Genomic DNA, 21,642 nt, shown 5'->3' on the forward strand with positions numbered 1-21,642 from the left:
GTCACTGTGTATGTATATGCAGGTAAGAGAGAAGAACACTGAAATAAATTACTTAGTTCAAAATTGTCTACTCACATTAATTAGAAACATACTAGCATGGGAAAGCATGAGGAAGTCGTACTTTTCTTACTTGCTACTGTTTGTCTAGTGTAAAAAAAACTATTATGTCATAGGAAATTGAATATTCTGTCAGCAAGAGCAAGGAGAAAACAGTTTACAAAAAAAGTACAGTTTTTTGAATTCAGTCCTTTTTTATTTCTTTAAATAATTCTTTTTCTAAGCTTGAAGGAAAGAAATGCAATAGTTAAGTGAATAAACTCTCACTAAATCTTGAACAGTTAGATAACTATTGCCTATTATCATTTAAAAATTATCTTAAAGATATTAAAAAGTAAGAAAAGTCTGACATGATAAAACTTGAAGTGCACGAAGCACGTATATATGCATATTAATAACAGGGATCTATGTAGTATTTGTCCATTTTATTATTCATATGTAGTCTCACCTATTACTGTTCCCTGTGTAGGGCACCACTACAGAGACAGAAATGAGGAAGAGAGTATCAGGCTCTTTCCATGTTTCTATGGACTATCTGGAAGATCCAGCTTTAAGAGAGAGAGCAATGAGCATTGCTAGCATCCTTACGAACACTGTGGAAGGTGTGTGTTATACATAGCTTAATGCCACATTTTTTCTGAAACTTTGATTTGAAACTTAAAAACTGATTTAAAATATCTTACTAGAGGCTGTCCAACAAACCAACAAATATTTACCAATACACTCAGAGGCTTACATTTGTTGAGGTCATTACGTAAGTAAGCATTTCTAGCTCATTGTTTTACTACCATCTACCTTGTGCTCATTGGGACTACAAAGTTGTGCTTGATGGCAGTAACTGAAGGGATGCTTATGCATATTATTAAAAGAACACTGTATACAAAAATATAATGGAATATTTTTCAAATATATAACCGGATATACATATTTTTAGCAGTTATATTATTCAGTTACTCTTTAAAAGCTCAACTGTATGTGATATTTTTTTTTTTTTTTTTGTACTAGGAATGAATATTACGTTGAAATATTTTAAGTAAATACCACAGATTTTGAAGTAAAAATATTTACAGAATAGCAGAGTGAATTTCAGGAATAGTCTGATGTTTAATCGAGGAACAATGGAATACATAATACAAATACATGTAATACATACAGTGATACTGATCTGAATAGTGACTGAAATACAAAGTTGTTCCAGATAGATAAGCTTTGAAAAAATTAAGTACATCTGACAGCTACTTTTTAAGACTTTACAGAAAAGCCCTTTTAAAAATTATAAAGGATATGCCACTATAGGTTGATAACTTGACTGCTATAACTCATCTAGCCTTGAGAATGTTATAGCAATCACACACTTATGAATTTTGCTTTCCCACAGAACTCGAAGAATCAAGACAGAAATGCCCACCATGTTGGTATAAATTTGCAAATATCTTCTTGATCTGGGACTGCAGTCCTCATTGGTTGAAAGTAAAGCATATTGTCAACTTAGTTGTAATGGATCCATTTGTTGACCTGGCTATTACAATTTGCATTGTTTTAAATACACTCTTTATGGCCATGGAGCATTATCCGATGACTGATGAATTCAATAACGTACTTTCAGTTGGAAATCTGGTGAGTCTGTTGCTTTTTTTGTGTTTATGTTTTTAAAGGAAGTATGTCTGTTTGTACCTCTTTAGAAAGCAGATTCTAGCCATTTATTGCCCTCCTGATAGGACTCTATCATAACATTTTTGGAAATTTCACTGTCAACTCTGGGTCACATAACTTAGAATTCTGTAAAATCAATATTTTCCTGTGTTCCGGAAAACCAAATTAAATATTAAAAAAAAAAAAAAACCAGCACCACTGCTACATTAAGTAAAGTCCATATTAAATAGAAGTTGATTTATCTAGCTACTAAACCAGGAAATGTATTACTTCCATGAAAAAGACACCTTGGGAATAAATGTGTTTCTTTTTCAATCAATACAATATAAATGTGTAAATTATGAATGTGTTTTTAATTGCTTTCATCTTTTTTCTCTGTTTCGTGAGTACAGGTTTACAATCACTAGAAGAGCCATTTAAAGGCATTTCTAGATTTTTCTTCTTTAAATGATTTTTTAATGTGTATATGTGGATTGTTCTCTGTATGTGCTTATTTTAAACATGAAAAATGTTCTGCAGTAATTTTTCTTCTTAGTCTTTATATTTTTAAGAATCAGATAATTAGTAAGATACCTTTTTTTATCTTATTGTCAACTATATTTTCTCCCTTCTACTTCAAAAAGGTAAATTATTAAAGAGTTCGGTAGTTAATTTTCTGCAGCTATGATGCTTTTGAACTGACAGGTTTGATCACACTGAAGTATCTGTGGCTGCAGTCCTACTTCATCTCTTATTTTAAGAATTGATTTCTTATAATGTGATTTTTTAAAATCCTTGTTTTGTAATGAAGGAAAAAATTTCTCAGGTCAAATAAATAACACCAGAATTTGGAAAGGAAAAGTAATAGACAAATTCCTAACTGAATTTCATACACTTATAGTAAAGGAAGCTCTGAATATGTTGTATCATAGCAGTTTGTCTTGTATTATAGCAATTTATAGTCTTGTTTGCCAATCAGGAAAATATCATATAAATCTTGGTGAACATCAGACTACAAAGAGAGTGTGAGAGAGATTGGCTGTAAGCACCATCCTCTTCCAATCTTAAGATGCTTGATTTAAGCCCCTTCTCCAATGCAGAAGCTTTCAGGGTTCTCCTACTCCCATAGTTCAGCTTTAAATGCCCTCGAGAACTTCACTGTCCCAATGGTTAGGAACTTTATTCATATTTTCACATGGTATTTATTCATTCCCACTTCTTCCACGGTGGTTTTAATTCTCTATCTTAAAAACAAGCAACTTTTCCTCTCCAGTGTTTGTATCTGTGATGTATTTAAAAGTAATAAAATCTATCTTGAGCATTCGTGTTCCTACGCTGAACAAGTCAGAATCTTGTACAGATCGTGATTATCCCAGTTATTCTCTTCAGCTGCTGCAGTTTCTGTTCAGCTTGAAAACTGAGTTATCAAAAAACAAAAGGAAAGACAAATAAGCAGTACAGTGCAGAGCTCAGGCAGCCTTTAATGGTAGCTTTAATACTTTCCTATCCTATAAGAAATTCTTCTAATACTCAGAATCACAACCTTTTTCTCTGAAACCTACTCAGGCTCAGTACCTTGGTGGCTCCCTAAATATTATTCCTGCTTCATTCAGAATATTGAATTCCATGATAGGAAATTATTACCAGAAATATCATGTTTAAAATGCACTTTTAAATGCTATTTCAGTTAAGACAATTGAGTCAATTGGTTTCGCTGAGCTTACTGGCAACACCCAAGTAGAAGTTTCCTCAGCTTTGCAAATTGTTGTATCTCTGCTGATCCCCAGCTGTTATAAATAATTTTATCTCTGTTGAACTGAATGGGATTATTATAGGCTGTCTAAGCAAAGGAACTACTCATCAGGAGTCTTAGACTTGGCCTCATTCATAATGCTGTATAATGTAATTAGTGTACCAAAAATTATGTTATGCCATGTAATTTCTTGGAAAGCATTCTGGTTTATGTCGTGAAAATCAAATTAAGGATATTGTTTGTACAGTACATGAGAAGGTCCATATCCTGATACAGTTGAAATTGGATTACAAATGTTATAAAACAGAAGTTTACAAAATTTCTTCTTCAGTGTAGAATGTAATTAATTAAAAAAAATTACTTGGTTTATATGACCTCTGTTAAGGTAAGGTGATCATAATATATCACTACAGTGAACTATTTTTAAGTATCTGTTTTGGATGAAGCTAATTCCAGATAGGTAGCCTAAACAACAGCTAAACCTACAATATTATATTTCACAAAAAAATAACCACCTGCCCTCTGAATTCAGGTCTTCACTGGAATCTTCACAGCAGAGATGTTTCTCAAGATAATTGCAATGGATCCTTACTATTATTTTCAAGAAGGCTGGAATATTTTTGATGGATTTATTGTAACCCTTAGCTTGGTTGAGCTTGGTCTTGCAGATGTGGAAGGACTCTCAGTTCTTCGATCATTCAGATTGGTAAATATTCATCAATTGCACTGATTATTCAATGAGGCTTCATTACTTCTTCTTTTCCCTTAAAAATTTTCATTATTTGCTATGAGACTGATCCTGAAGTCTCTTTCAGTAGTACAAATGCATACAAATCCATATGTGATACCTCACTGTATTCTGCAGGGATCAGTAGAGATCCAGAAAAACAGATAGCAACAGGTGTCTTGGCCTAGTTCCAATCAACTTATTATATGTACACACTTTAAACATCCTGCTATGCACAAACAGACTCCTTAGATAGACGCATTGTGCTATGATTAATATCACTGGAGAAGATCCATTGTGCAAGTTACTGCAGAAAAGTAGCCCCATTTATTTTAAGAGATGGACCCTAAATTTTACATTGTATTTGACTGGTAGTTTGTTGGGCTTTGGGTAAAAACTATGCTTTGAAGCTGTCAAGCTCTAACTTTGCAAAATTTTGTGATTGACCTTTTGAACATTGTGTGTAGAAAAGAGTATAAACTTTCAACACTCTTACTGGAGGCTTTTTTTTTTTTTCTGTTATGTCTTTCCATAAATTATCTTTGTATTTTTATTGCTGCTTGTCCTAACACTGTTTTTCTTTTCCTCCAGTTACGAGTCTTCAAATTAGCAAAATCTTGGCCAACTCTAAATATGCTGATTAAGATTATTGGCAACTCAGTGGGGGCTCTGGGAAATTTGACCCTGGTGCTGGCCATCATTGTGTTCATTTTTGCTGTTGTTGGGATGCAGCTGTTTGGGAAAAACTATAAGGAATGTGTCTGCAAAATTGCAAGTGATTGTGTACTTCCACGATGGCACATGCAAGATTTTTTTCACTCTTTTTTGATCGTATTCCGAGTACTGTGTGGAGAATGGATAGAAACGATGTGGGACTGCATGGAGGTTGCTGGCCAAGCAATGTGCCTTACTGTCTTCATGATGGTCATGGTGATTGGAAACCTAGTGGTATGTAATCAAAACATTAACAAAATACTCTTCAACAGAGTGGGTTCAATTCTGAAGAGAGCTAAGTGTTCTGGCTCTGCTTCAATAAAGCACTTAGGCTGGTGGTTTCAAGCAGTGCTTAAAGTGTAAGAGGTTTTCTGGATTGAGAACAAAGTATTCTGCACCTTGTGATATCAAAAAGCTAAGACTTGATGTTAGAGTGAGCTTTTAGTTACATTCTTAATTTGTCTTTTGGCTGTTTCTAAATATTTGTTCTCCAAATAGTTGTAGTTTATGGGCTCTTAATAAATCATTTGCTGTAATTTTTTTTTTATTATTTATCACATATGATTAGTCATCTAAATCTAGTTGCTGCTGTGCAAAGGAATAAATTAAACAATTTTATGATGCTGAATAGCAAGTTTGTTATCTCAGATGACAAGGTTTTTCCACCAAAATATTTATATGCCATCTGGATTTAAAGATGCGTTTACAGATATTCATCAGTTGAAATATTTTTGAATAGTGAACAAAACACAATCAAAACAAACAAACAAAAACCCTTCATTTTTCATGGAGAAAGAGTTCTGAGGGTGCTTTTATTTTAATTTTGTGAACTATTGAGATTTCAGCCTTCAACGTTGCTAATAGGACTTTTTAAACAAAGTGCAAGTTCTTTGTTGACATAAATTTTAGAATGGTTTTTTTTTTTTTATCTTTCTGCAGGTACTGAACTTATTTTTGGCCTTGCTGTTGAGCTCATTTAGTGCTGACAACCTTGCTGTGACAGATGATGATAATGAAATGAACAATCTCCAAATTGCTGTAGCAAGAATGCAGAAGGGCATAGACTATGTGAAAAGAAAAGCGCGTGAATTCATCCAGAAGGCTTTTGTTAAAAAACAAAAAGCTTTAGATGAAATCAAACCACTTGAAGATTTGAACAACAAAAACAGTTGTATTTCCAACCATACTGCAGAATTAAGCAAGGACCATGATTACATTAAAGATGTGAACGGAACAACTAGTGGCATAGGCACAGGCAGCAGTGTGGAGAAATACATAATTGATGAAAGTGATTATATGTCATTCATAAACAACCCAAGCCTGACTGTGACAGTGCCCATTGCTGTGGGTGAATCTGACTTTGAAAATTTAAATACAGAGGAGTTTAGTAGTGAATCAGACCTAGAAGAGAGCAAAGAGGTATTTAGATACTTTGTGCATTTCTCTGTGATCCCCCCTGCATGTTTTTCTTTACTCAGCCTAAGCCAGTGTATTCAGTACTTCACCATTTGTTATTTTGACACTTCTTCATACGTGGGCAAAAGTAAGTGTATAAAGGAGGGTTTAATTCTTGATGAGCAGAAGTGTGAGAAAGGTTTAAAAATTACTACAGTTCCAACAGGAGATAGGATGCGAAGGAATGAGGGATGAAGATAATAAGAACTGCTTATGACCTATGTTTTGTTGAGAACTGTGTTTTAGAAAAACTGTTAATTAACACTGTTGATTTTAAAGAACTTAATTTTAGTGTCCAAAATGCATGAAAGAGAATGGTGAATTAAAATGAAAAGTAAATATTTTTTCAAAAATGAAAAGGTTTTTGAAAAGTTTTGAAAAGTATTTTCAAAATTATTTTGTGTGGCCAAATACACTGCAAAGGACAAGTTATGAATATTGGATTGCTAGAAGAAAGTAGTATTTCTGTTAAAATATCAAAAAGACAATATTCAGGTAAAAATGGAATTTAAAAATAAAACCTCTATAAACTGTTTCTCATGAAAATTAATGACTGAACCTAAAACTGGATACCTCAACCCATTGTCTTGATAAAGATATTGTCCTCCACCTCTAAAATACAGCCTTCTATGCTTATCAGTGTTTTTTTCCCCTCATTTCTTTCAGCTGCCACCTCATTTATATATTTATATTTGGGCTGTTACCTGCTTTTCAGTAGGCTTAGCAGATTGCTGCATATATAAGTTGTATTCTGTCCAGGTCAAGAGATCTTTACCACTAATGGTTAGTTGTGGTCATCTTTACAGGCTTAGAATCATTGTTCATATTTTGTAGTTTAAAATCTATTTTTCTTTAAACCTTATTTACCATTGATACAGTACAAAGGAAAATTTAAAAAACTGTACAAATTTCCCTTTAGTTTGTCAGCAATTAACTTGCACTGAATACCAGAACAAAATAACTATTTAATTATTCTGAAAACTACTAACATTTTCCTAAAAATATTTAATGGAAATTTGTGATTCTTTTTTCTTTTTATTTACAGAAGCTAAATATGTCCAGTTCATCTGAAGGCAGCACAGTTGACATTGGACTTCCTGCAGAAGAGCAACCAGAAGCTGAACCTGAGGAATCCATGGAGCCAGAGGCCTGCTTCACCGAAGGTGTCTGAGACAAAAAAAAAAATAATAATAATAAAAAAAAATCCAAACTTATGAAATACAGAATAATTAATTGTTAAAACTAGTTATTAATATTTATGCTTATTCATTTACTTTGTTGTCAGTTTTTATGCTATGATTAGAAGCAGTAATACTTTTAGACCATAATTCACCATATGGATATTAAATTTATCTCACACAAAAGAAGGTACAATAAAACATTTGCCCAAGTGTTATCACAAAGACTTACCTTAAATTTGAATGAATTAGTGTATATTTACCTCTTACTTTATATTTTATAATTTGGCTTCATGTTGCATGAATTTTTATCTTTTTGCATATACTGTATTGAGTAGTTAATTTTTGATAAATGAGAAATACTTTTTCTCACCCATTCTTTGAACTGTAGATTTCAATTGTCTCAGTGTTAGATTTTATTGCTTTGGAGAAAAGAAAGATCATCTAGGTGAAAATCCACTGACTTTTTACTGAGTAGCACAGCTTCTGGAAATGTAGTGTTGTGTCACTAAGTATACATAACCAACAGTTATGGAATTCAACAAAATCTTTCTTTTTCTCTTGCTGTTGTAAGGCTGTGTACGGAGGTTCAAGTGCTGTCAAGTAAGCATAGAAGAAGGGAGAGGAAAGCAGTGGTGGAACCTTAGAAAAACATGCTTCAGAATTGTTGAACACAACTGGTTTGAGACTTTCATTGTCTTTATGATTCTCCTCAGCAGTGGAGCTCTGGTGAGTAAAACATGAAGGGAGTGTTGTAACTGTTCTCGGAAAACATTGTTTTAACTTAGTTCTCTGTGTTAGAAAGAGCACGTAATTGCATGTTTTCAAAGGATCACTACATTTTAGTCAGGACTTTAAAAACAAAACAAAACAAACAAAAAAAAAAAACAACAGAAAAAGTCTCTTCTCAACAGTATGTCCAAAAAGAACAGATATAATTGATTAGAGAGAATTTAACTCCACCACTGAAAGTAATGTGCCTGAAGCTGGGCGGGGGACAACACGAGAAGAAAACACATTTAGCTTTGTTATTTGGGTTTGGTCTCTATTTTTACTGGTGTTTATTGATGTATCTCAGGAAAAAGAACTGTCTCCTTTTAGAATAAGAATTTATCATTTATGCTTCCAGTTCAGACTCGTGTAGACTAAAAGTATATATGTAAAAAAAATTTGTTTATTCCGTCCTCACAAGCCTTTGAGGACAGAATAATGAGATTACAACCATAATATAAATCTATAATATAAATCTGTAATAATAAAAGAAACAACACTTATTAATATTGTATTATTTTACAAATAGAAACGATGACAATGAATACAGAAATTTGAGATTAACGGACAAATAAAGCCCTGAAATAACCTATAAGTATGTCTAGCATCCACTCAGGGAGATACAATTACCATTCAGTAAATTACTTAAGTTCTTGAATCATTAAACCAAATTACTTCGCAGTAGTATATTAATAAGTCCTTAGGTCACTCCTTAAGCAACTTTAAAATAGAGCTAATGGCTCACAGTTTATGATTATACCTGACATTAGTTTTGGTTAAATCTGTAAACACTTTCGTTTTCTCTGGTCTAATATCAAAATAACAGTCAACTATGCAACTTTTACATAACACAATGTGACAACTTTCCTGTGTTCTAAAACCCACTGAAATGATAGAAGATTCATGTCTACACTATTGAATTTTGGTTGATGATACTGATTGAAGAAAACAAAAGCAACGAAGATTTAAATGAAAGAAAATTACAGACACAAAACCTATAAAGGTCCATCACTGTGTTTTGAGATGAGATCCCAAAGTGTTAGCATCTCATGCTCCTAAAAGTAATGTATGTGTCTGACCTAGGTATCCAGAAGTGCTGACACACAGATGCCAACTGATAGACAAACACTAATCATTTGAACTGACAAAAGGATTTCAAAATCAGGCTGGTAAAAATGAGTTTTATTATCAATGAATACCCAGATATCTGCAAGCTGTCAGATCATTCCAGTTCTTTCATTCCAATAAAACCAATAACTTTTATAAGAAATAGTAGTATAATTAAGATTTAAAATCAATTAATGGCAGAATTTATAAGATGACAGAAACAGTTACTGAAAAGCAGATACTACACGTTTGAGCAACATCTTCTCTCCAATTTCTAAAATTGAAAGCATAGAAAACATAACATTGCAAGGATCATAAGAAATTTTATGTATCTAATAAATAGTGAAAAATACAGTAAAGCAAGTATTTGGGTTTGTTTGTTTGTTTGAAGAAAAGAATAACTTGTTTTATGATCTGTCTCTTAAAATTTTCAAAAACTAGCAGGACTTAGCAGCATAAGATCAACTGCTTTGTCATCGTCCTAAAAATTTTACAGCTATGGCCCTGGATTTTGAAAATGGATCTCCCTACATATAAACCAAATTATCTCAGTAGAATTCTGCTCGCTCCCATCCCTTTGTAGAATCAAAGCAGTTTCTGAGAACTGAAAACAATCTGAGTAGAATAACTGAACAGCAGCAATAAATAAATAAAAATCTCTGACCAAAGAAGTTGTTGCTTCTCCTTCCTCTAAGTTGGAAAATATTTCTCTATAGAGGAAAAACATACTGAGTTACTAGAAGAGAAACCTTGAAATTAAAGTGATACTCCCACACCTGTTCTTGAAGAAAACTTGCTTCCTTTCTTTTTTTGTTCCTTGTTGTTGTTAAAACCTGAACTATTTGTTGTTAAACCTAAAACAAATATCTCTGAATATTTTTCTTACAGGCTTTTGAAGATATATATATTGAACAGCGCAAAACTATCAAGACCATGCTGGAATATGCTGACAAAGTCTTCACTTACATCTTCATTCTGGAAATGCTGCTGAAGTGGGTGGCCTATGGCTATCAAACATACTTTACTAATGCCTGGTGCTGGCTGGACTTCCTGATTGTTGATGTATGTAGTGCATTTCCTAGGTGCTATTTTTACAATTTTTTTCATTACTTTCTCTACAGCCATAATATCTATGTGTATACCAACTAGTTTACTTTCCAGTTTAAAAAGTAAGGTAAATGGAAAAAAAATCCATAGTTTTGGTCTTTCATTTTACACTTACACTACTACTTTCCTATACCACAGAATTAATAAAAATAAGATCCAGCTAACAAAAGAATATAACATACTAACTCTGCAAGTATTTGCAGTTCATCCCAGCACTGCACATGCCTACCTTCAGGCCCCAGTTTCCTTCCTGTGGTGTAAATCACACCCAGCATTTAGATGGATGTCTGTTCTATCAGACCGTCATAACTGAAAAACAATTATCCAAACTATCCAACTACAAACTCCAGCATATGACTGAATTAAGTTTTTACAAGGAATGCAAGATGCATGTGTAGCATTGGTGGTGTGGCTTACTAAGTATAAAAGTCCACAAAATATTACTGAACTTACAATCTTCAAAGCTGTGTTTGAAAACAAACTCAATTATCTTTCCTTATGGGGTTATCTAATAGTTTTAAATCTACTGTGCTGTGTCATAAATCGTGGCAGACAATTTCTGTATGGATTGATGCAATTTAAAATTAGGATGACAATTTAAACCTCCAGTGTGCAAAAAAGCATACTGTACCAGTGGCTGGTAAAACTTGCAGGAAAAAGAAATATTAAGAAAGTTGAAATTTAAAATCAAGATGTATTTTGTCCTGCTTTCAGTGAATTAACAATGATATAGATATTTTCTTTAATTTGGTATTAGACTATGAGAGCATGAAAAATCAAGTTTTCAATAGCATAATGAAGGTATTGGAGAAAAAAATCAGATTCCAGAAGGTCCTAGTTTTGCAGGTTAGTAAAGATGAGGATTGGCAAGTAGAGAAAAGTTCAAGATTTCACATCTAATACTTGCTTCTAAATATGATTAATGAAGAGCACTGTCACAGGCTTTTCTTTTCGTATTGCTTTGTGGGTGGGTGTGTTTTGTTTGTTTGTTTGTTTGTTTTTAAATAATTAAATCATATATTAGACCATTAAACTATTTCTTTCCAATAACTAGTTTAGGAATTGGAACAGGATAATGAAAGACCATTCAGGGGAAATGGGATGAAAACTGAAAGTATTATTTTGTCATGAACCGTTGTGAATGTAGAGGATATGGTATATCTCACTGAGGAAGTGAAGGGATGTAGAATACATACAGGCAGGTGAAGATGTGACTTTAGTAGTTCTGTTGCCTATGGAACACATTCTGTAATGTCTTTTAAGAAACAGTGTATTCCAGGTTAATGTCAGCCTATAACGTACATAAATTCAATCGTCAGGCAAAAACTTAGTTAGTGTAACTGAATATAGAAAAATCAATCTACCAGTTTCCAGAGAAAGTGTTACTCTGTGACCCATCTGTTAACTCGAAACAGGCTTCAATCATTTCCCTTCCAGCTGTGGGCAATCAAAGGAGTATTATCAACTATAATTACTAATCCCAGCAACATTGTAAAACAGAGGGGAAAAGAAAAAATTTGGCCCTCAAATCACTATTAAAATAGGAAATTTCTAATTATTGTTTCCAGATAATAACTGTTACCCTATGGTATTTTTGTTTAACTATTTACTTATGCTTCTCTTCTTTCTCATTAATTCTCTTTTTTTTATTTAAAAGACTTCGTATTCCTGAAGAAAGTGGTCCAAAATTAGATTCTTCTAAAGAAGTTTGTGTCTCACATCTATGGTATGTAAAGTAGTATGTACAATATAATAATTTTTACTTTCCTGTTTTCATATAGGTCTCTTTGGTTAGCTTAACAGCAAATGCATTGGGTTACTCTGAACTTGGTGCCATTAAGTCCCTTAGGACACTAAGAGCTTTGAGACCTCTAAGAGCCTTGTCACGATTTGAAGGCATGAGGGTAAGAAAAAATGAAAGAATCTGAAACTATGCATGCATACAAAGAATCCATGCATGCAGAATAAGGAATGACAAGTCCATGCAGAAAGGCTGCATTATCTTTTTATCTATTGCATATCTTTTACTAACAGATAAGCAAAAAGCTTCATCAATTCACCTAAATCCATATGCAGTATCACATAGAAGTTACGTTCATTAAGGTTACTTTACTTTCTAGCCAATCTCAGGAGTTCTCCATTTAAGGCTTTAAAATTACCGACTATAAACTCTCTCAACAGACTCTTAATAATGAATTAAATAAGCATGTTACTCTACTGATATGGGGATCTAATTTAGCAATAGTTTGTAAAGCTATTTTCTGTTGCCAGTTGAAAATTTTTCTTCATATTTGATAAACCAACTTTGGCCTCACAACACTGAATTTTACTAGATCATACCAGAGATGTATTCATATCAGATAGTGGTTTAAATTTATTTCTGAGTTTGGCTGACTTTAAAGATAAAAGCTTCTAAAATGAGTTTATTTCTCTATGAAGTTATTCTTTTTGTAAATTAAATGTTTTTCTTGCTTCAACAAATCTCTATTCAACACAATGTGTATAAGGTTTTGTCATACTTATTCTGAGTAACTTAGAAGCCCTGCTTACTATACATCTCACTCAAGAAAGCATTTAAACTTATTTTTTTTCCATCTGTTTATGCCTTCTGTTCCTAAAAGCCACTGAATACAAACTAACTCTATATGCATGTCATTGAAATGTTTTAAGAGAATGCGTTTTGCTACTTCATGGAAACATGGGAGGAAATAGTGTGCTATTGAATTTCAGTTCAATTACAAAATAGTGAAATAGCCTAGAATGAACTGTTTGAACATCATTTAGATATAAACCTGAGATTAATGAAGTCAAACTGAGAATCTCAGAATTCTTTTGCTTTCATTGTATTCATCAGGCTACATATTTATACTTCAGTAACCATGAGAAGAAATATTGCTAACCATTGATTCTAGATTAATAAATTTCAGTTTCGTTTTTCAGTTTTGCTTTTAGCAGTTTGTGAATTGATAATTTATCAGGGTAAGAGCTGGTCAAATTCTACAGAATGTATGAGTTGACAATTAAGTTTAGAATGACTATTTGATCTAGCAATTTTCTTTGTCTTTCTTCGTACTTACTGTTCATGAACATTCAGACAGATGTGGTTTTTTGCAGACAAATGTTGGGAAATTGCTCTAAGCTTTAATTTTTTTTATAACATTCTGGTCAGCTGCAGGAGGACTGGGAGACTAGTTTAGAAGTCATACAGGAAAAAGAAACAGCTCTTTAGATGACATTGGAAGAAAAACAATCATTGTTGGAAACACAATGTTGAAAATTATTGCAAAATCTTTTATTCAATTTTTTCTGTATCCTTACATAACTGCCTTAGTATGTTTCCTGCTTAGAACATTTAGGATATTCATGCTCAAAGAAAAGTACTTATTTGAAATCTATATATTGCATTCCTTTATTTCTCACTGTAAAACTATGAAACTATGCCAGAGACCCAATCATATGGTAGAATTTCAGATACACAAGATGAATAATTCAAGAGCAACTTACTGTGTAAGACTCACAAACAAGACTGAAAAAGCAGTAACAGTTACAGCTCCATCTTCCAATATTTATGATAATCAATGAAGTACCTGATACTAGTCACTTAGCAAATGTGACCAGCCAAATGCATAGTCTTTCTTTTCACTATTAGTTATATGCACTTCTGAAAATGTTTTTTTCAAAATGGTTGGCAAGCATGCACAGCACTTGCCTACTGACAGATATTGGCATTACTTTATGAATGACTCACGAACAGTAAAAAGATTCAAATAACAATTGACCAGCTCATCATAAGAATATACCTGTATCAACTTACAGCCTTCTCAGAAACTGAATTCATTTCATAAAAACCCATTAAAAGAGATCTCTAATTTGCCAACAGGAAGTAAAAATAATTTAGCCCTCCTTGCTTTTTTATATTACACAGACCTACATGGACCAACAAGCTGAGTTTTTTTATTCAGCATGTATTTATTATTTTTCCCCATGTTCAAAATGATGTAAAATTTGCCTTGAAAAGAAGAGATCAAATGTATTCAATGGAAGCCCATGTACATAGACCACTATGTATAATTTTGGAAAACAAATTGTTAAATAAACTAAGCTACTTTAAATTGATATCTGATTATCATTCCGGTGAACATAAAAAATGCAGCGTTTTACAGAGCCACTGAACACTAATAGCTATTTTTTTTTATCTGGAAATATCAAAACATACTTCATTCTTTAAGTCACGTTATATTTTGCAGTTACAACTTACTTATGAAACAGCATAATTTCAATATTGAGATAGATAATTTCCATTGACAAAGTGGAAATAAAATCTATGAATCGTTGGTGATGAGACAGTTACAAATGGTTCATAGCCTGTGCTTGCTTTGAGCACATAAATGAATTCAGCCATATTAAGGGCATTTCAAATATCTACTACCAATCTGCAGTCTAAGGAATTTTAATATTTCTATAGTGAGTCTCGAAACCAACTCCACCCAGATGCTGGAAGGCAAAGTAAAGAATTGCTTTAATTTAATTTAAATTTTTGTCATAGGGTTTATATTCTTATCTCAATTAATGCACATACTAAGTACAATTATCTGCAACCTGAGATTTGAATATACCCATTGCTTTTTGTTTAGCTTTTTAGTATTTGCAATATAATGCTTTTGCGCTAGTTCTGAATTGGTATGCTACTTGTCAATGTAGAATACTGAGAACACATTGCTTTGCTGAGTTAGACAATTAAGTGACAATAAAGCATGCATTTGTGTCCAATTTCACAAAATAAAGCATGTCATGCCGTGCTTGATTTATTTATTAGAGAAATAGTAGAAGGCAGCAAACAATCTGAAAACCACTTGCACTTTCAGTTTTGCATGCCTTATGCATATTTCTGGCTGATTGCTTTAAACATTTACTGTATTTCAAATTTCCAGTCCAATTTCATAACATGTAAAACTAAATTAGAGTATTTGGTGTCTTAAATATCTTCTAAAATTCAATAGCTATACCTCAGACTCCCTTACGATTAAAGCAATAATGAGGCATTTCCAAGAATACTGCAAACTTTATTAGTAGGAACAAAAGTTTCTTATAAGATTGAGTTATAAAACATAGCATCAAGTGTCTGTCATTATAGATTCACAACTAAAAACGGGCTATATTTCTATTTTATATAGGATCTGCATAAAATCATTGGAATCTGAAGTCAGTTTTCATTGTAGGACAAACTGGTCTGTGTTGGAAACTAACTTTTATCATTTTCATAGAATGTCAATAATTGTGTTAGTAATTGTATTATCTTCCTCAAAGTTTAGAAATATTCTTCAGGAAACATGCCAGTAAAACAAAAAAGTTACTGCATTTACTGTCAAATCCTTAGAAAACTCTTAATCTTTGGTTACAACCCTCGTAAGCACCAACTGTAGGAGGCTGTCATGTCTGCAGGGTTTTTTATAGCTTCAGTGGAAAGGATAAATCAATACAAACAGCATTTTTGGTAAATTTAACATCTTATCTTACAGATAATTATTATATATTTGATCTCGAGAAAGTATGTTCACTACCTCCTGCATATTTTCCATAAGCGTAGAGGGTTATATTTTGTTGATCTGAAGATTATGCAGTCTGAGAGATTTCTTGAGTGCTGCCATTTTTGAAGATTGTGATCTTATTCACTACCTTTGAGTCTTAAGGAAAGTCTATTACAAGTGCAACTCCCCAAACACAGCTGAAAATTTTAGAGAATTGAATGTAAGAAGACCTTCTGTAAGATACTCATAAATCATATGGGGAATATCCTAGTATCTGGGGATTTTCCTTAGACTATAATTCTGCATTTAGAAGAGAAATTTTAAAGGAATTGCTTATATTATTGAGACCAAGGTGATTTTTGACTGGATTTGTGTGTGTTTTATCTCAAAGAAAATCCTTACTCTTAGGATCACAATGAGTGAAATATAAATGGCATTACATTTATGCCATTATTAAAAGCAAAAAAACAATTTTCACCAGATCTAATGAACTTCACCATCACTGTTCTCACATTAGCTAATTATTCTGTTTTCATGTTTGTATGCATTTACAGTATTTACCAGTTCTTCTCAGACAGAGAAATGCAGCCATGTGATTTGTTGCTTGGCAGATAACTATTGTGTTTCATCACACAGTATGTTAAAGTGTATGATTTTTTCTGTGTTATGTCTTCAGAAGTATTTTGCTATATACTTGATCTGTTGTGAGAAACAGATTCAAAGCTGCTATGGGAACAAATGTATTTTATTAAATCGAACAACGTGGTTTTGCTTTTAATAGACAGTTAAGTGAATAAAAAATGCTTCTGTTCTTACTTTAACCAAGTTAAACTTTGTTAGGAAAGCTGTCTGGAATGAGATTAGGAGAGACCTCCTGAGATAACGTGCTCAAACCACCCTGCTACTGGTTTTGAAATTCCAGGGCACAGATCCACCACCCACACGCATGAAATTTCTCCAGCACAAAGCGTTATACAAATAGTTTGTGCATTAAATATTTGGGGAAGCATTTTCCTTTCTTTGAAGATAAAAATCCATATCAGAGCCATTCTTTGGATTCAGCTACATGCATATAGCATTAATTAAGGAAAAGAAGTAATTGTATTAGCTTGATAAGGGAGTGAGTTTATTCTCATCTTAGATCTTTTGGCTCTTGGTTCATCTTTGCTCATTAAGACTAAGAATTATCTTTCCTTGTCTCTCTCTGATCCTTTCCACTTCCCTGTCTTCTCTTTGCATACTCTCATTTAAATCTAAACTTTTCCTTACAATTGATGCTCTAAATGGTAGATTTCTTACAGTCTTCTAACAGTCTTCACCCTGTGTCCTTAACATAGTCTTCATTCTATGCTGGCTGGAATAATTTGGGAAATCTGCATTTTCCTCCCTTCAATCATTATGTGGAGCATGTCAAGTAGATTACAGTTTTCCCCACAGAAATATTTAATTTTCATCCTTTATTGTCTCCAAAGGCAGTTCATAGTGCTTATCATGCATATGCAGCATCTTCCCAATTTTTTATTGTTTATTTACACTACGTATCTGTTCTAAGCTGCTCACCTTTGCATTCCCAACGAATTTTTTTAGTTCTGTATTCTGCAGCTTGTCCAAAATGTTTACTCTGCTGCTGAGGAGGAACTAGGCTTTTGCCTACCAACTTTGCAGAGTGCATGCGGGAAAGGAGAGCAGGAATACAGGTATTGATCATGACATTGCAGAAACTAAGCAGTTCTTTCCTTCAAACAGGGACTGTAAATACTCTAAGTGATTGTATACTACAGTACTTGTACAAGATGTTTACCTTACATGTGTACCATATCTTGAAAAACAAACAGTGGCTATTGATAAAATAATACTCAGTGTTCTATTATTTTTATATTTTATGAAAACAGGTTGCTCCCAGGTGTCCTGTTTTATAACGAAGAAAATAGTCCTTTGAATTTTCAAGCTCTGGGGAATTTTGAATCAGTAGAAACTCAGGTGAAATCCCTGTTTTACAAATCGAGTGCCAGTCCTTTCGGCTTTGTATCTTGTTCAATGTTGCTTAGGATTAAAAGAATTTATACAAGGTTTAATGTTTAGATTGTAGATTTTAGAGGAAAAAAATGTTTTCTTGTGTCTGCATGTGTATACATGTGTATAAATCTATTTATTTGCAGTAAAGCATCAGCAGAAATATTGGTTTGATTTTGACACCTACCATTCACTGTTTTATAAGTTCAAACCCACCTCCTTCTCAGTTATAAATCTCTGCCTATAAGAGGGAATTAGGCCTATTTTGTTAGAGATTGTGTACTTTATTTAGAGATAACAGAAGATGCTATTGTGATAAAAAATGAACTCAAACCTTTAGTATCAAATGGAAACTTTCTCAACAGAATTACAAGTTCACAATTTGTAAAAAATTGTAGTTCACAATTTTTATCTGAATTATTTAAATGTTTCAGCTCTCCTTCACCTTTGTTAACATTTGAACTAATTTGGATATTACCAAATTTCATCACTGCACTGCTGGATGATTTCATAATTTATTAAAATTGTATTTGCTGAGGGTTTTTGTTTTGTTTATGTGGATTTTTTGTTTATTGATTAAGATTTTTTCATCACTGATTACCCTGCAGGTCCATGCATTTCCTCTTTTTACCTGATTAAGCAAACAAGAAGCTTGATGAAATTGCATGTCTCTAAAGCATCTTAAGGTAGTTCTCATCTAGAAATCAAGTGCTGTTTTGTACATCACACTGCGTATCTTAGAAGTTCTTAGATTATGTATACAACTTAAGCAGTGAAAAATCAGTAACTGCCATCACATACACATCAAGCAACCTATGAACCCCCGGAGCGTAAAGATATAGCTAAGAGATACTCTGCAAGAAATTCCCAGTTCTTCATAGATAAAAGCATAGAATCAACATCATGCCTGGAAACTAAGGAGTCATTCAAGTATTTAATGTGGGAGGTACTTTAAAGAATTCCTGGCAACGTTCTGCTCTATGCTACCTACCTTTGCATTTCTAATTACCTTTCAAAAGGGATTAGAAGTGCAACCTTTATTTTGGATGTGGTTTAGCAAAAAAGCTCAGGTTGTGTGGGTTTGGTTGTTTTTGTATTTATGTTTTCCACTTTGATCTGAAGGTCTTCCTTCCTATCTTTTACGTCCTACATGGACATAAAAGAACAGAATGCATGTAAATCTCTTTTCAATTTGGTTCGCATCACGTATTTTCTGATCAGGTGCCATCTTCTGAGCACCAATCTATTTTTGTAAGCACTAGTCTTTGGAAAACACCATTATTTACATACATTCTGTTTCATATTTCTGACTTGACTGATAGGAACATCTGCTTGTGCTCCATGATAGGCAAACTAGAAAATGCACAGCATGCATATGATAGAAGATCCAAAGACAGTGAAAAAGCCATCAGTTAGAAGTATGTGAAGGAGAGCCAGACATTGATTTCAAGCTGCTGGATAGCCTGTTGCAGACCTGTAGTGCACTTCTGCTGCCATAATTCAAATAAATTAGCTGATGCACAGGTTGACTTTAAATTGTTGGTTCATGAATGCCAGGAGCAAGGAGTTGAACTTTTCAAGACAAAGCCTTATTCCAGTGACCCCTTGCCTATCCTAACTATCGCTGACTATCAGGAAATGCTAATCTTTTTGATTCAGGACTTTGTTCATGGTCTCTCTCAGATCCCTTTTTGTTCCCCTGTCTGGGAAAGTTACTGTGTTCCTTAGGTCTCTTCCTCCCTTGCTTCAACTCCCTTATGATTCAAGAGTGAAAGCAACTGATAGCCTCCTCCTGGTCAAGTCAGTCTGGTTTCAGCATCTTCTAGCCTTCCTTGTTGGATGTCCTCAAAGTTCTTTACTATAGGAACATTTTACACTCAGATCGTATAAATCACCTGAGCTTCCATTCCTGTCCACCCACAGCACGCTTGCCTACTCATTCCAGTCGTCTTACCTCTGTGGTGGACCAAGCATCTAAACCAACGGCTGCTTGCTCACTTCTTCATCTTTCATTGCAAGTTCTCTCTCCACCAGATTTGTATACATCTGGACTTTGGCCAGGAGAGGAGTAGAAACTCATGGTCTCCTTACATCATGCTTGTTTGGGACAAAGCAGTACTCATATCTTACTCTGAAATCCTGCTCAAAGCTGGTTCAGTGTTTAATTTGAGTCAGGAATGAATCTTTCTTTTTTCCTTGGATGTTGCTTATACTGCATACACTGTCGACCATCCCTCTCTTCTTGCTGGTGCCTTTGAATACCTGTCTCTTCAACCTTTGTACTGCTGAGAGATGAATGGCTTTTTGTATAAAATCCTGTCTGAAATCTGTAGCTGACAGACAGTCACTTAAAAAGAAAGAAATTATTTATCTTTTAGATACATGCATGTAGGCCTATTCCTTGTTCTTATTCCTTGGAGTTCCTGAAAGTTTCTTCAGGCTTTCTCAACTATCAAGGGACTGAGTATGGATGGAATATCTTACACTTGTTATGACCATATGTCAAGCATGCACAGAAGATTTGATTTTATCCATAAAGGTATTGGTGAAGTAAAAACTATTTAACTTTCTGTGCTTGTTTATGTAAATCTTATGTGAGATTGTATACATATAACAGTTAAAGAATCACTATAGCCTTTGATGGGCTTCTTCAGAGGAGATCAGGCACATCAAATCTTCGAGGAACTAATTCTAAAAATACATGTTAGTAACTCCCAAAATGGAGGTAAATAAAGTACTTTGTCATTTTTAGTAGGAAGAATTTTCCAGACATAATCTTATAATTTTCCTCTTCATCCTAACGAGTATAACTTCCTTCTCATTTGCACCATGGTCAAAGAGTTTAAAACTTCTTCACAAATGCTACAGTTTTTATGGATAAAATTGTTAAGCACTACTGAAAACTTTTCCTGGTTTGTTTACAGATTGCAGGAAACCCAGGTTGAATGTAGAAGTTCCTAGAAATCCTGTGGCTGCTCATATAAATGCCAGGATCTGTTGAAGCCATTTTGCTGTGAGAACATTTATATCTATGAGACTTATGTGTTTGAGATATTGTGCCACAGCAAGGCAGTATCTAATAATACTTATACTCTACTCCTGGAGCAGGGATAAGCTGTTACTCTGCACTGTTCTCATTATACATACGTGTATGTATATATATATATAAAGAAATAATCAAAAATATACTCAAAAGAAAAGCATCTTTCAAAATAAATAAATAAATAAAAATGACATTTAGAATTACATTGATCTGTTCCAGATTTAGAGAGTAAAAATAAGAGCTTTGGTAGCCAACATTCCAGTAACCAACAAAAAGAGGCTGACAATTTTTGACTTGCTAGAAATGTAATGATTTCTCTTCTGCATTCAGTTCACTTTTTATTGGTTCTCTTTTTTCTGTCCATTTGCTGTAACTTACATGTACAGGTGTTATGTGTGTATTTATGGTTGCTATCTTGGATATATATTATGTAGGATAATAAGGACCATATCCCAATATACTTCTGTTAGAACCAAAGCAAATATAGAGGAAGTAAAGCAAAAACAAAACAAACAAACAAAAAAAACCCCAATGAAAAAGCAAAATTGCCTCCAACT

The 21,642-nt window shown here is 33.4% G+C and overlaps 1 protein-coding gene across 13 annotated transcripts in view; it reads left to right on the forward strand.

Moving 5' to 3' along the window:
- Positions 1-21,642, forward strand: part of SCN1A (sodium voltage-gated channel alpha subunit 1) — a 110,530-nt gene that overhangs the window by 73,432 nt on the left and 15,456 nt on the right. For all 13 annotated transcript variants that reach the window (XM_046944097.1, XM_046944098.1, XM_046944100.1 and 10 more), the window contains 9 exons: positions 527-659; positions 1,436-1,674; positions 3,975-4,148; positions 4,761-5,117; positions 5,823-6,302; positions 7,384-7,501; positions 8,091-8,245; positions 10,283-10,456; positions 12,283-12,405. In XM_046944097.1, coding sequence (XP_046800053.1) covers positions 527-659; positions 1,436-1,674; positions 3,975-4,148; positions 4,761-5,117; positions 5,823-6,302; positions 7,384-7,501; positions 8,091-8,245; positions 10,283-10,456; positions 12,283-12,405 — 1,953 coding nt within the window. The remainder of the gene's footprint in view (positions 1-526; positions 660-1,435; positions 1,675-3,974; positions 4,149-4,760; positions 5,118-5,822; positions 6,303-7,383; positions 7,502-8,090; positions 8,246-10,282; positions 10,457-12,282; positions 12,406-21,642) is intronic.

The sequence above is a fragment of the Gallus gallus genome, chromosome 7 (assembly GCF_016699485.2).
Source record: "Gallus gallus isolate bGalGal1 chromosome 7, bGalGal1.mat.broiler.GRCg7b, whole genome shotgun sequence".
NCBI classification, from domain to species: domain Eukaryota; kingdom Metazoa; phylum Chordata; class Aves; order Galliformes; family Phasianidae; genus Gallus; species Gallus gallus.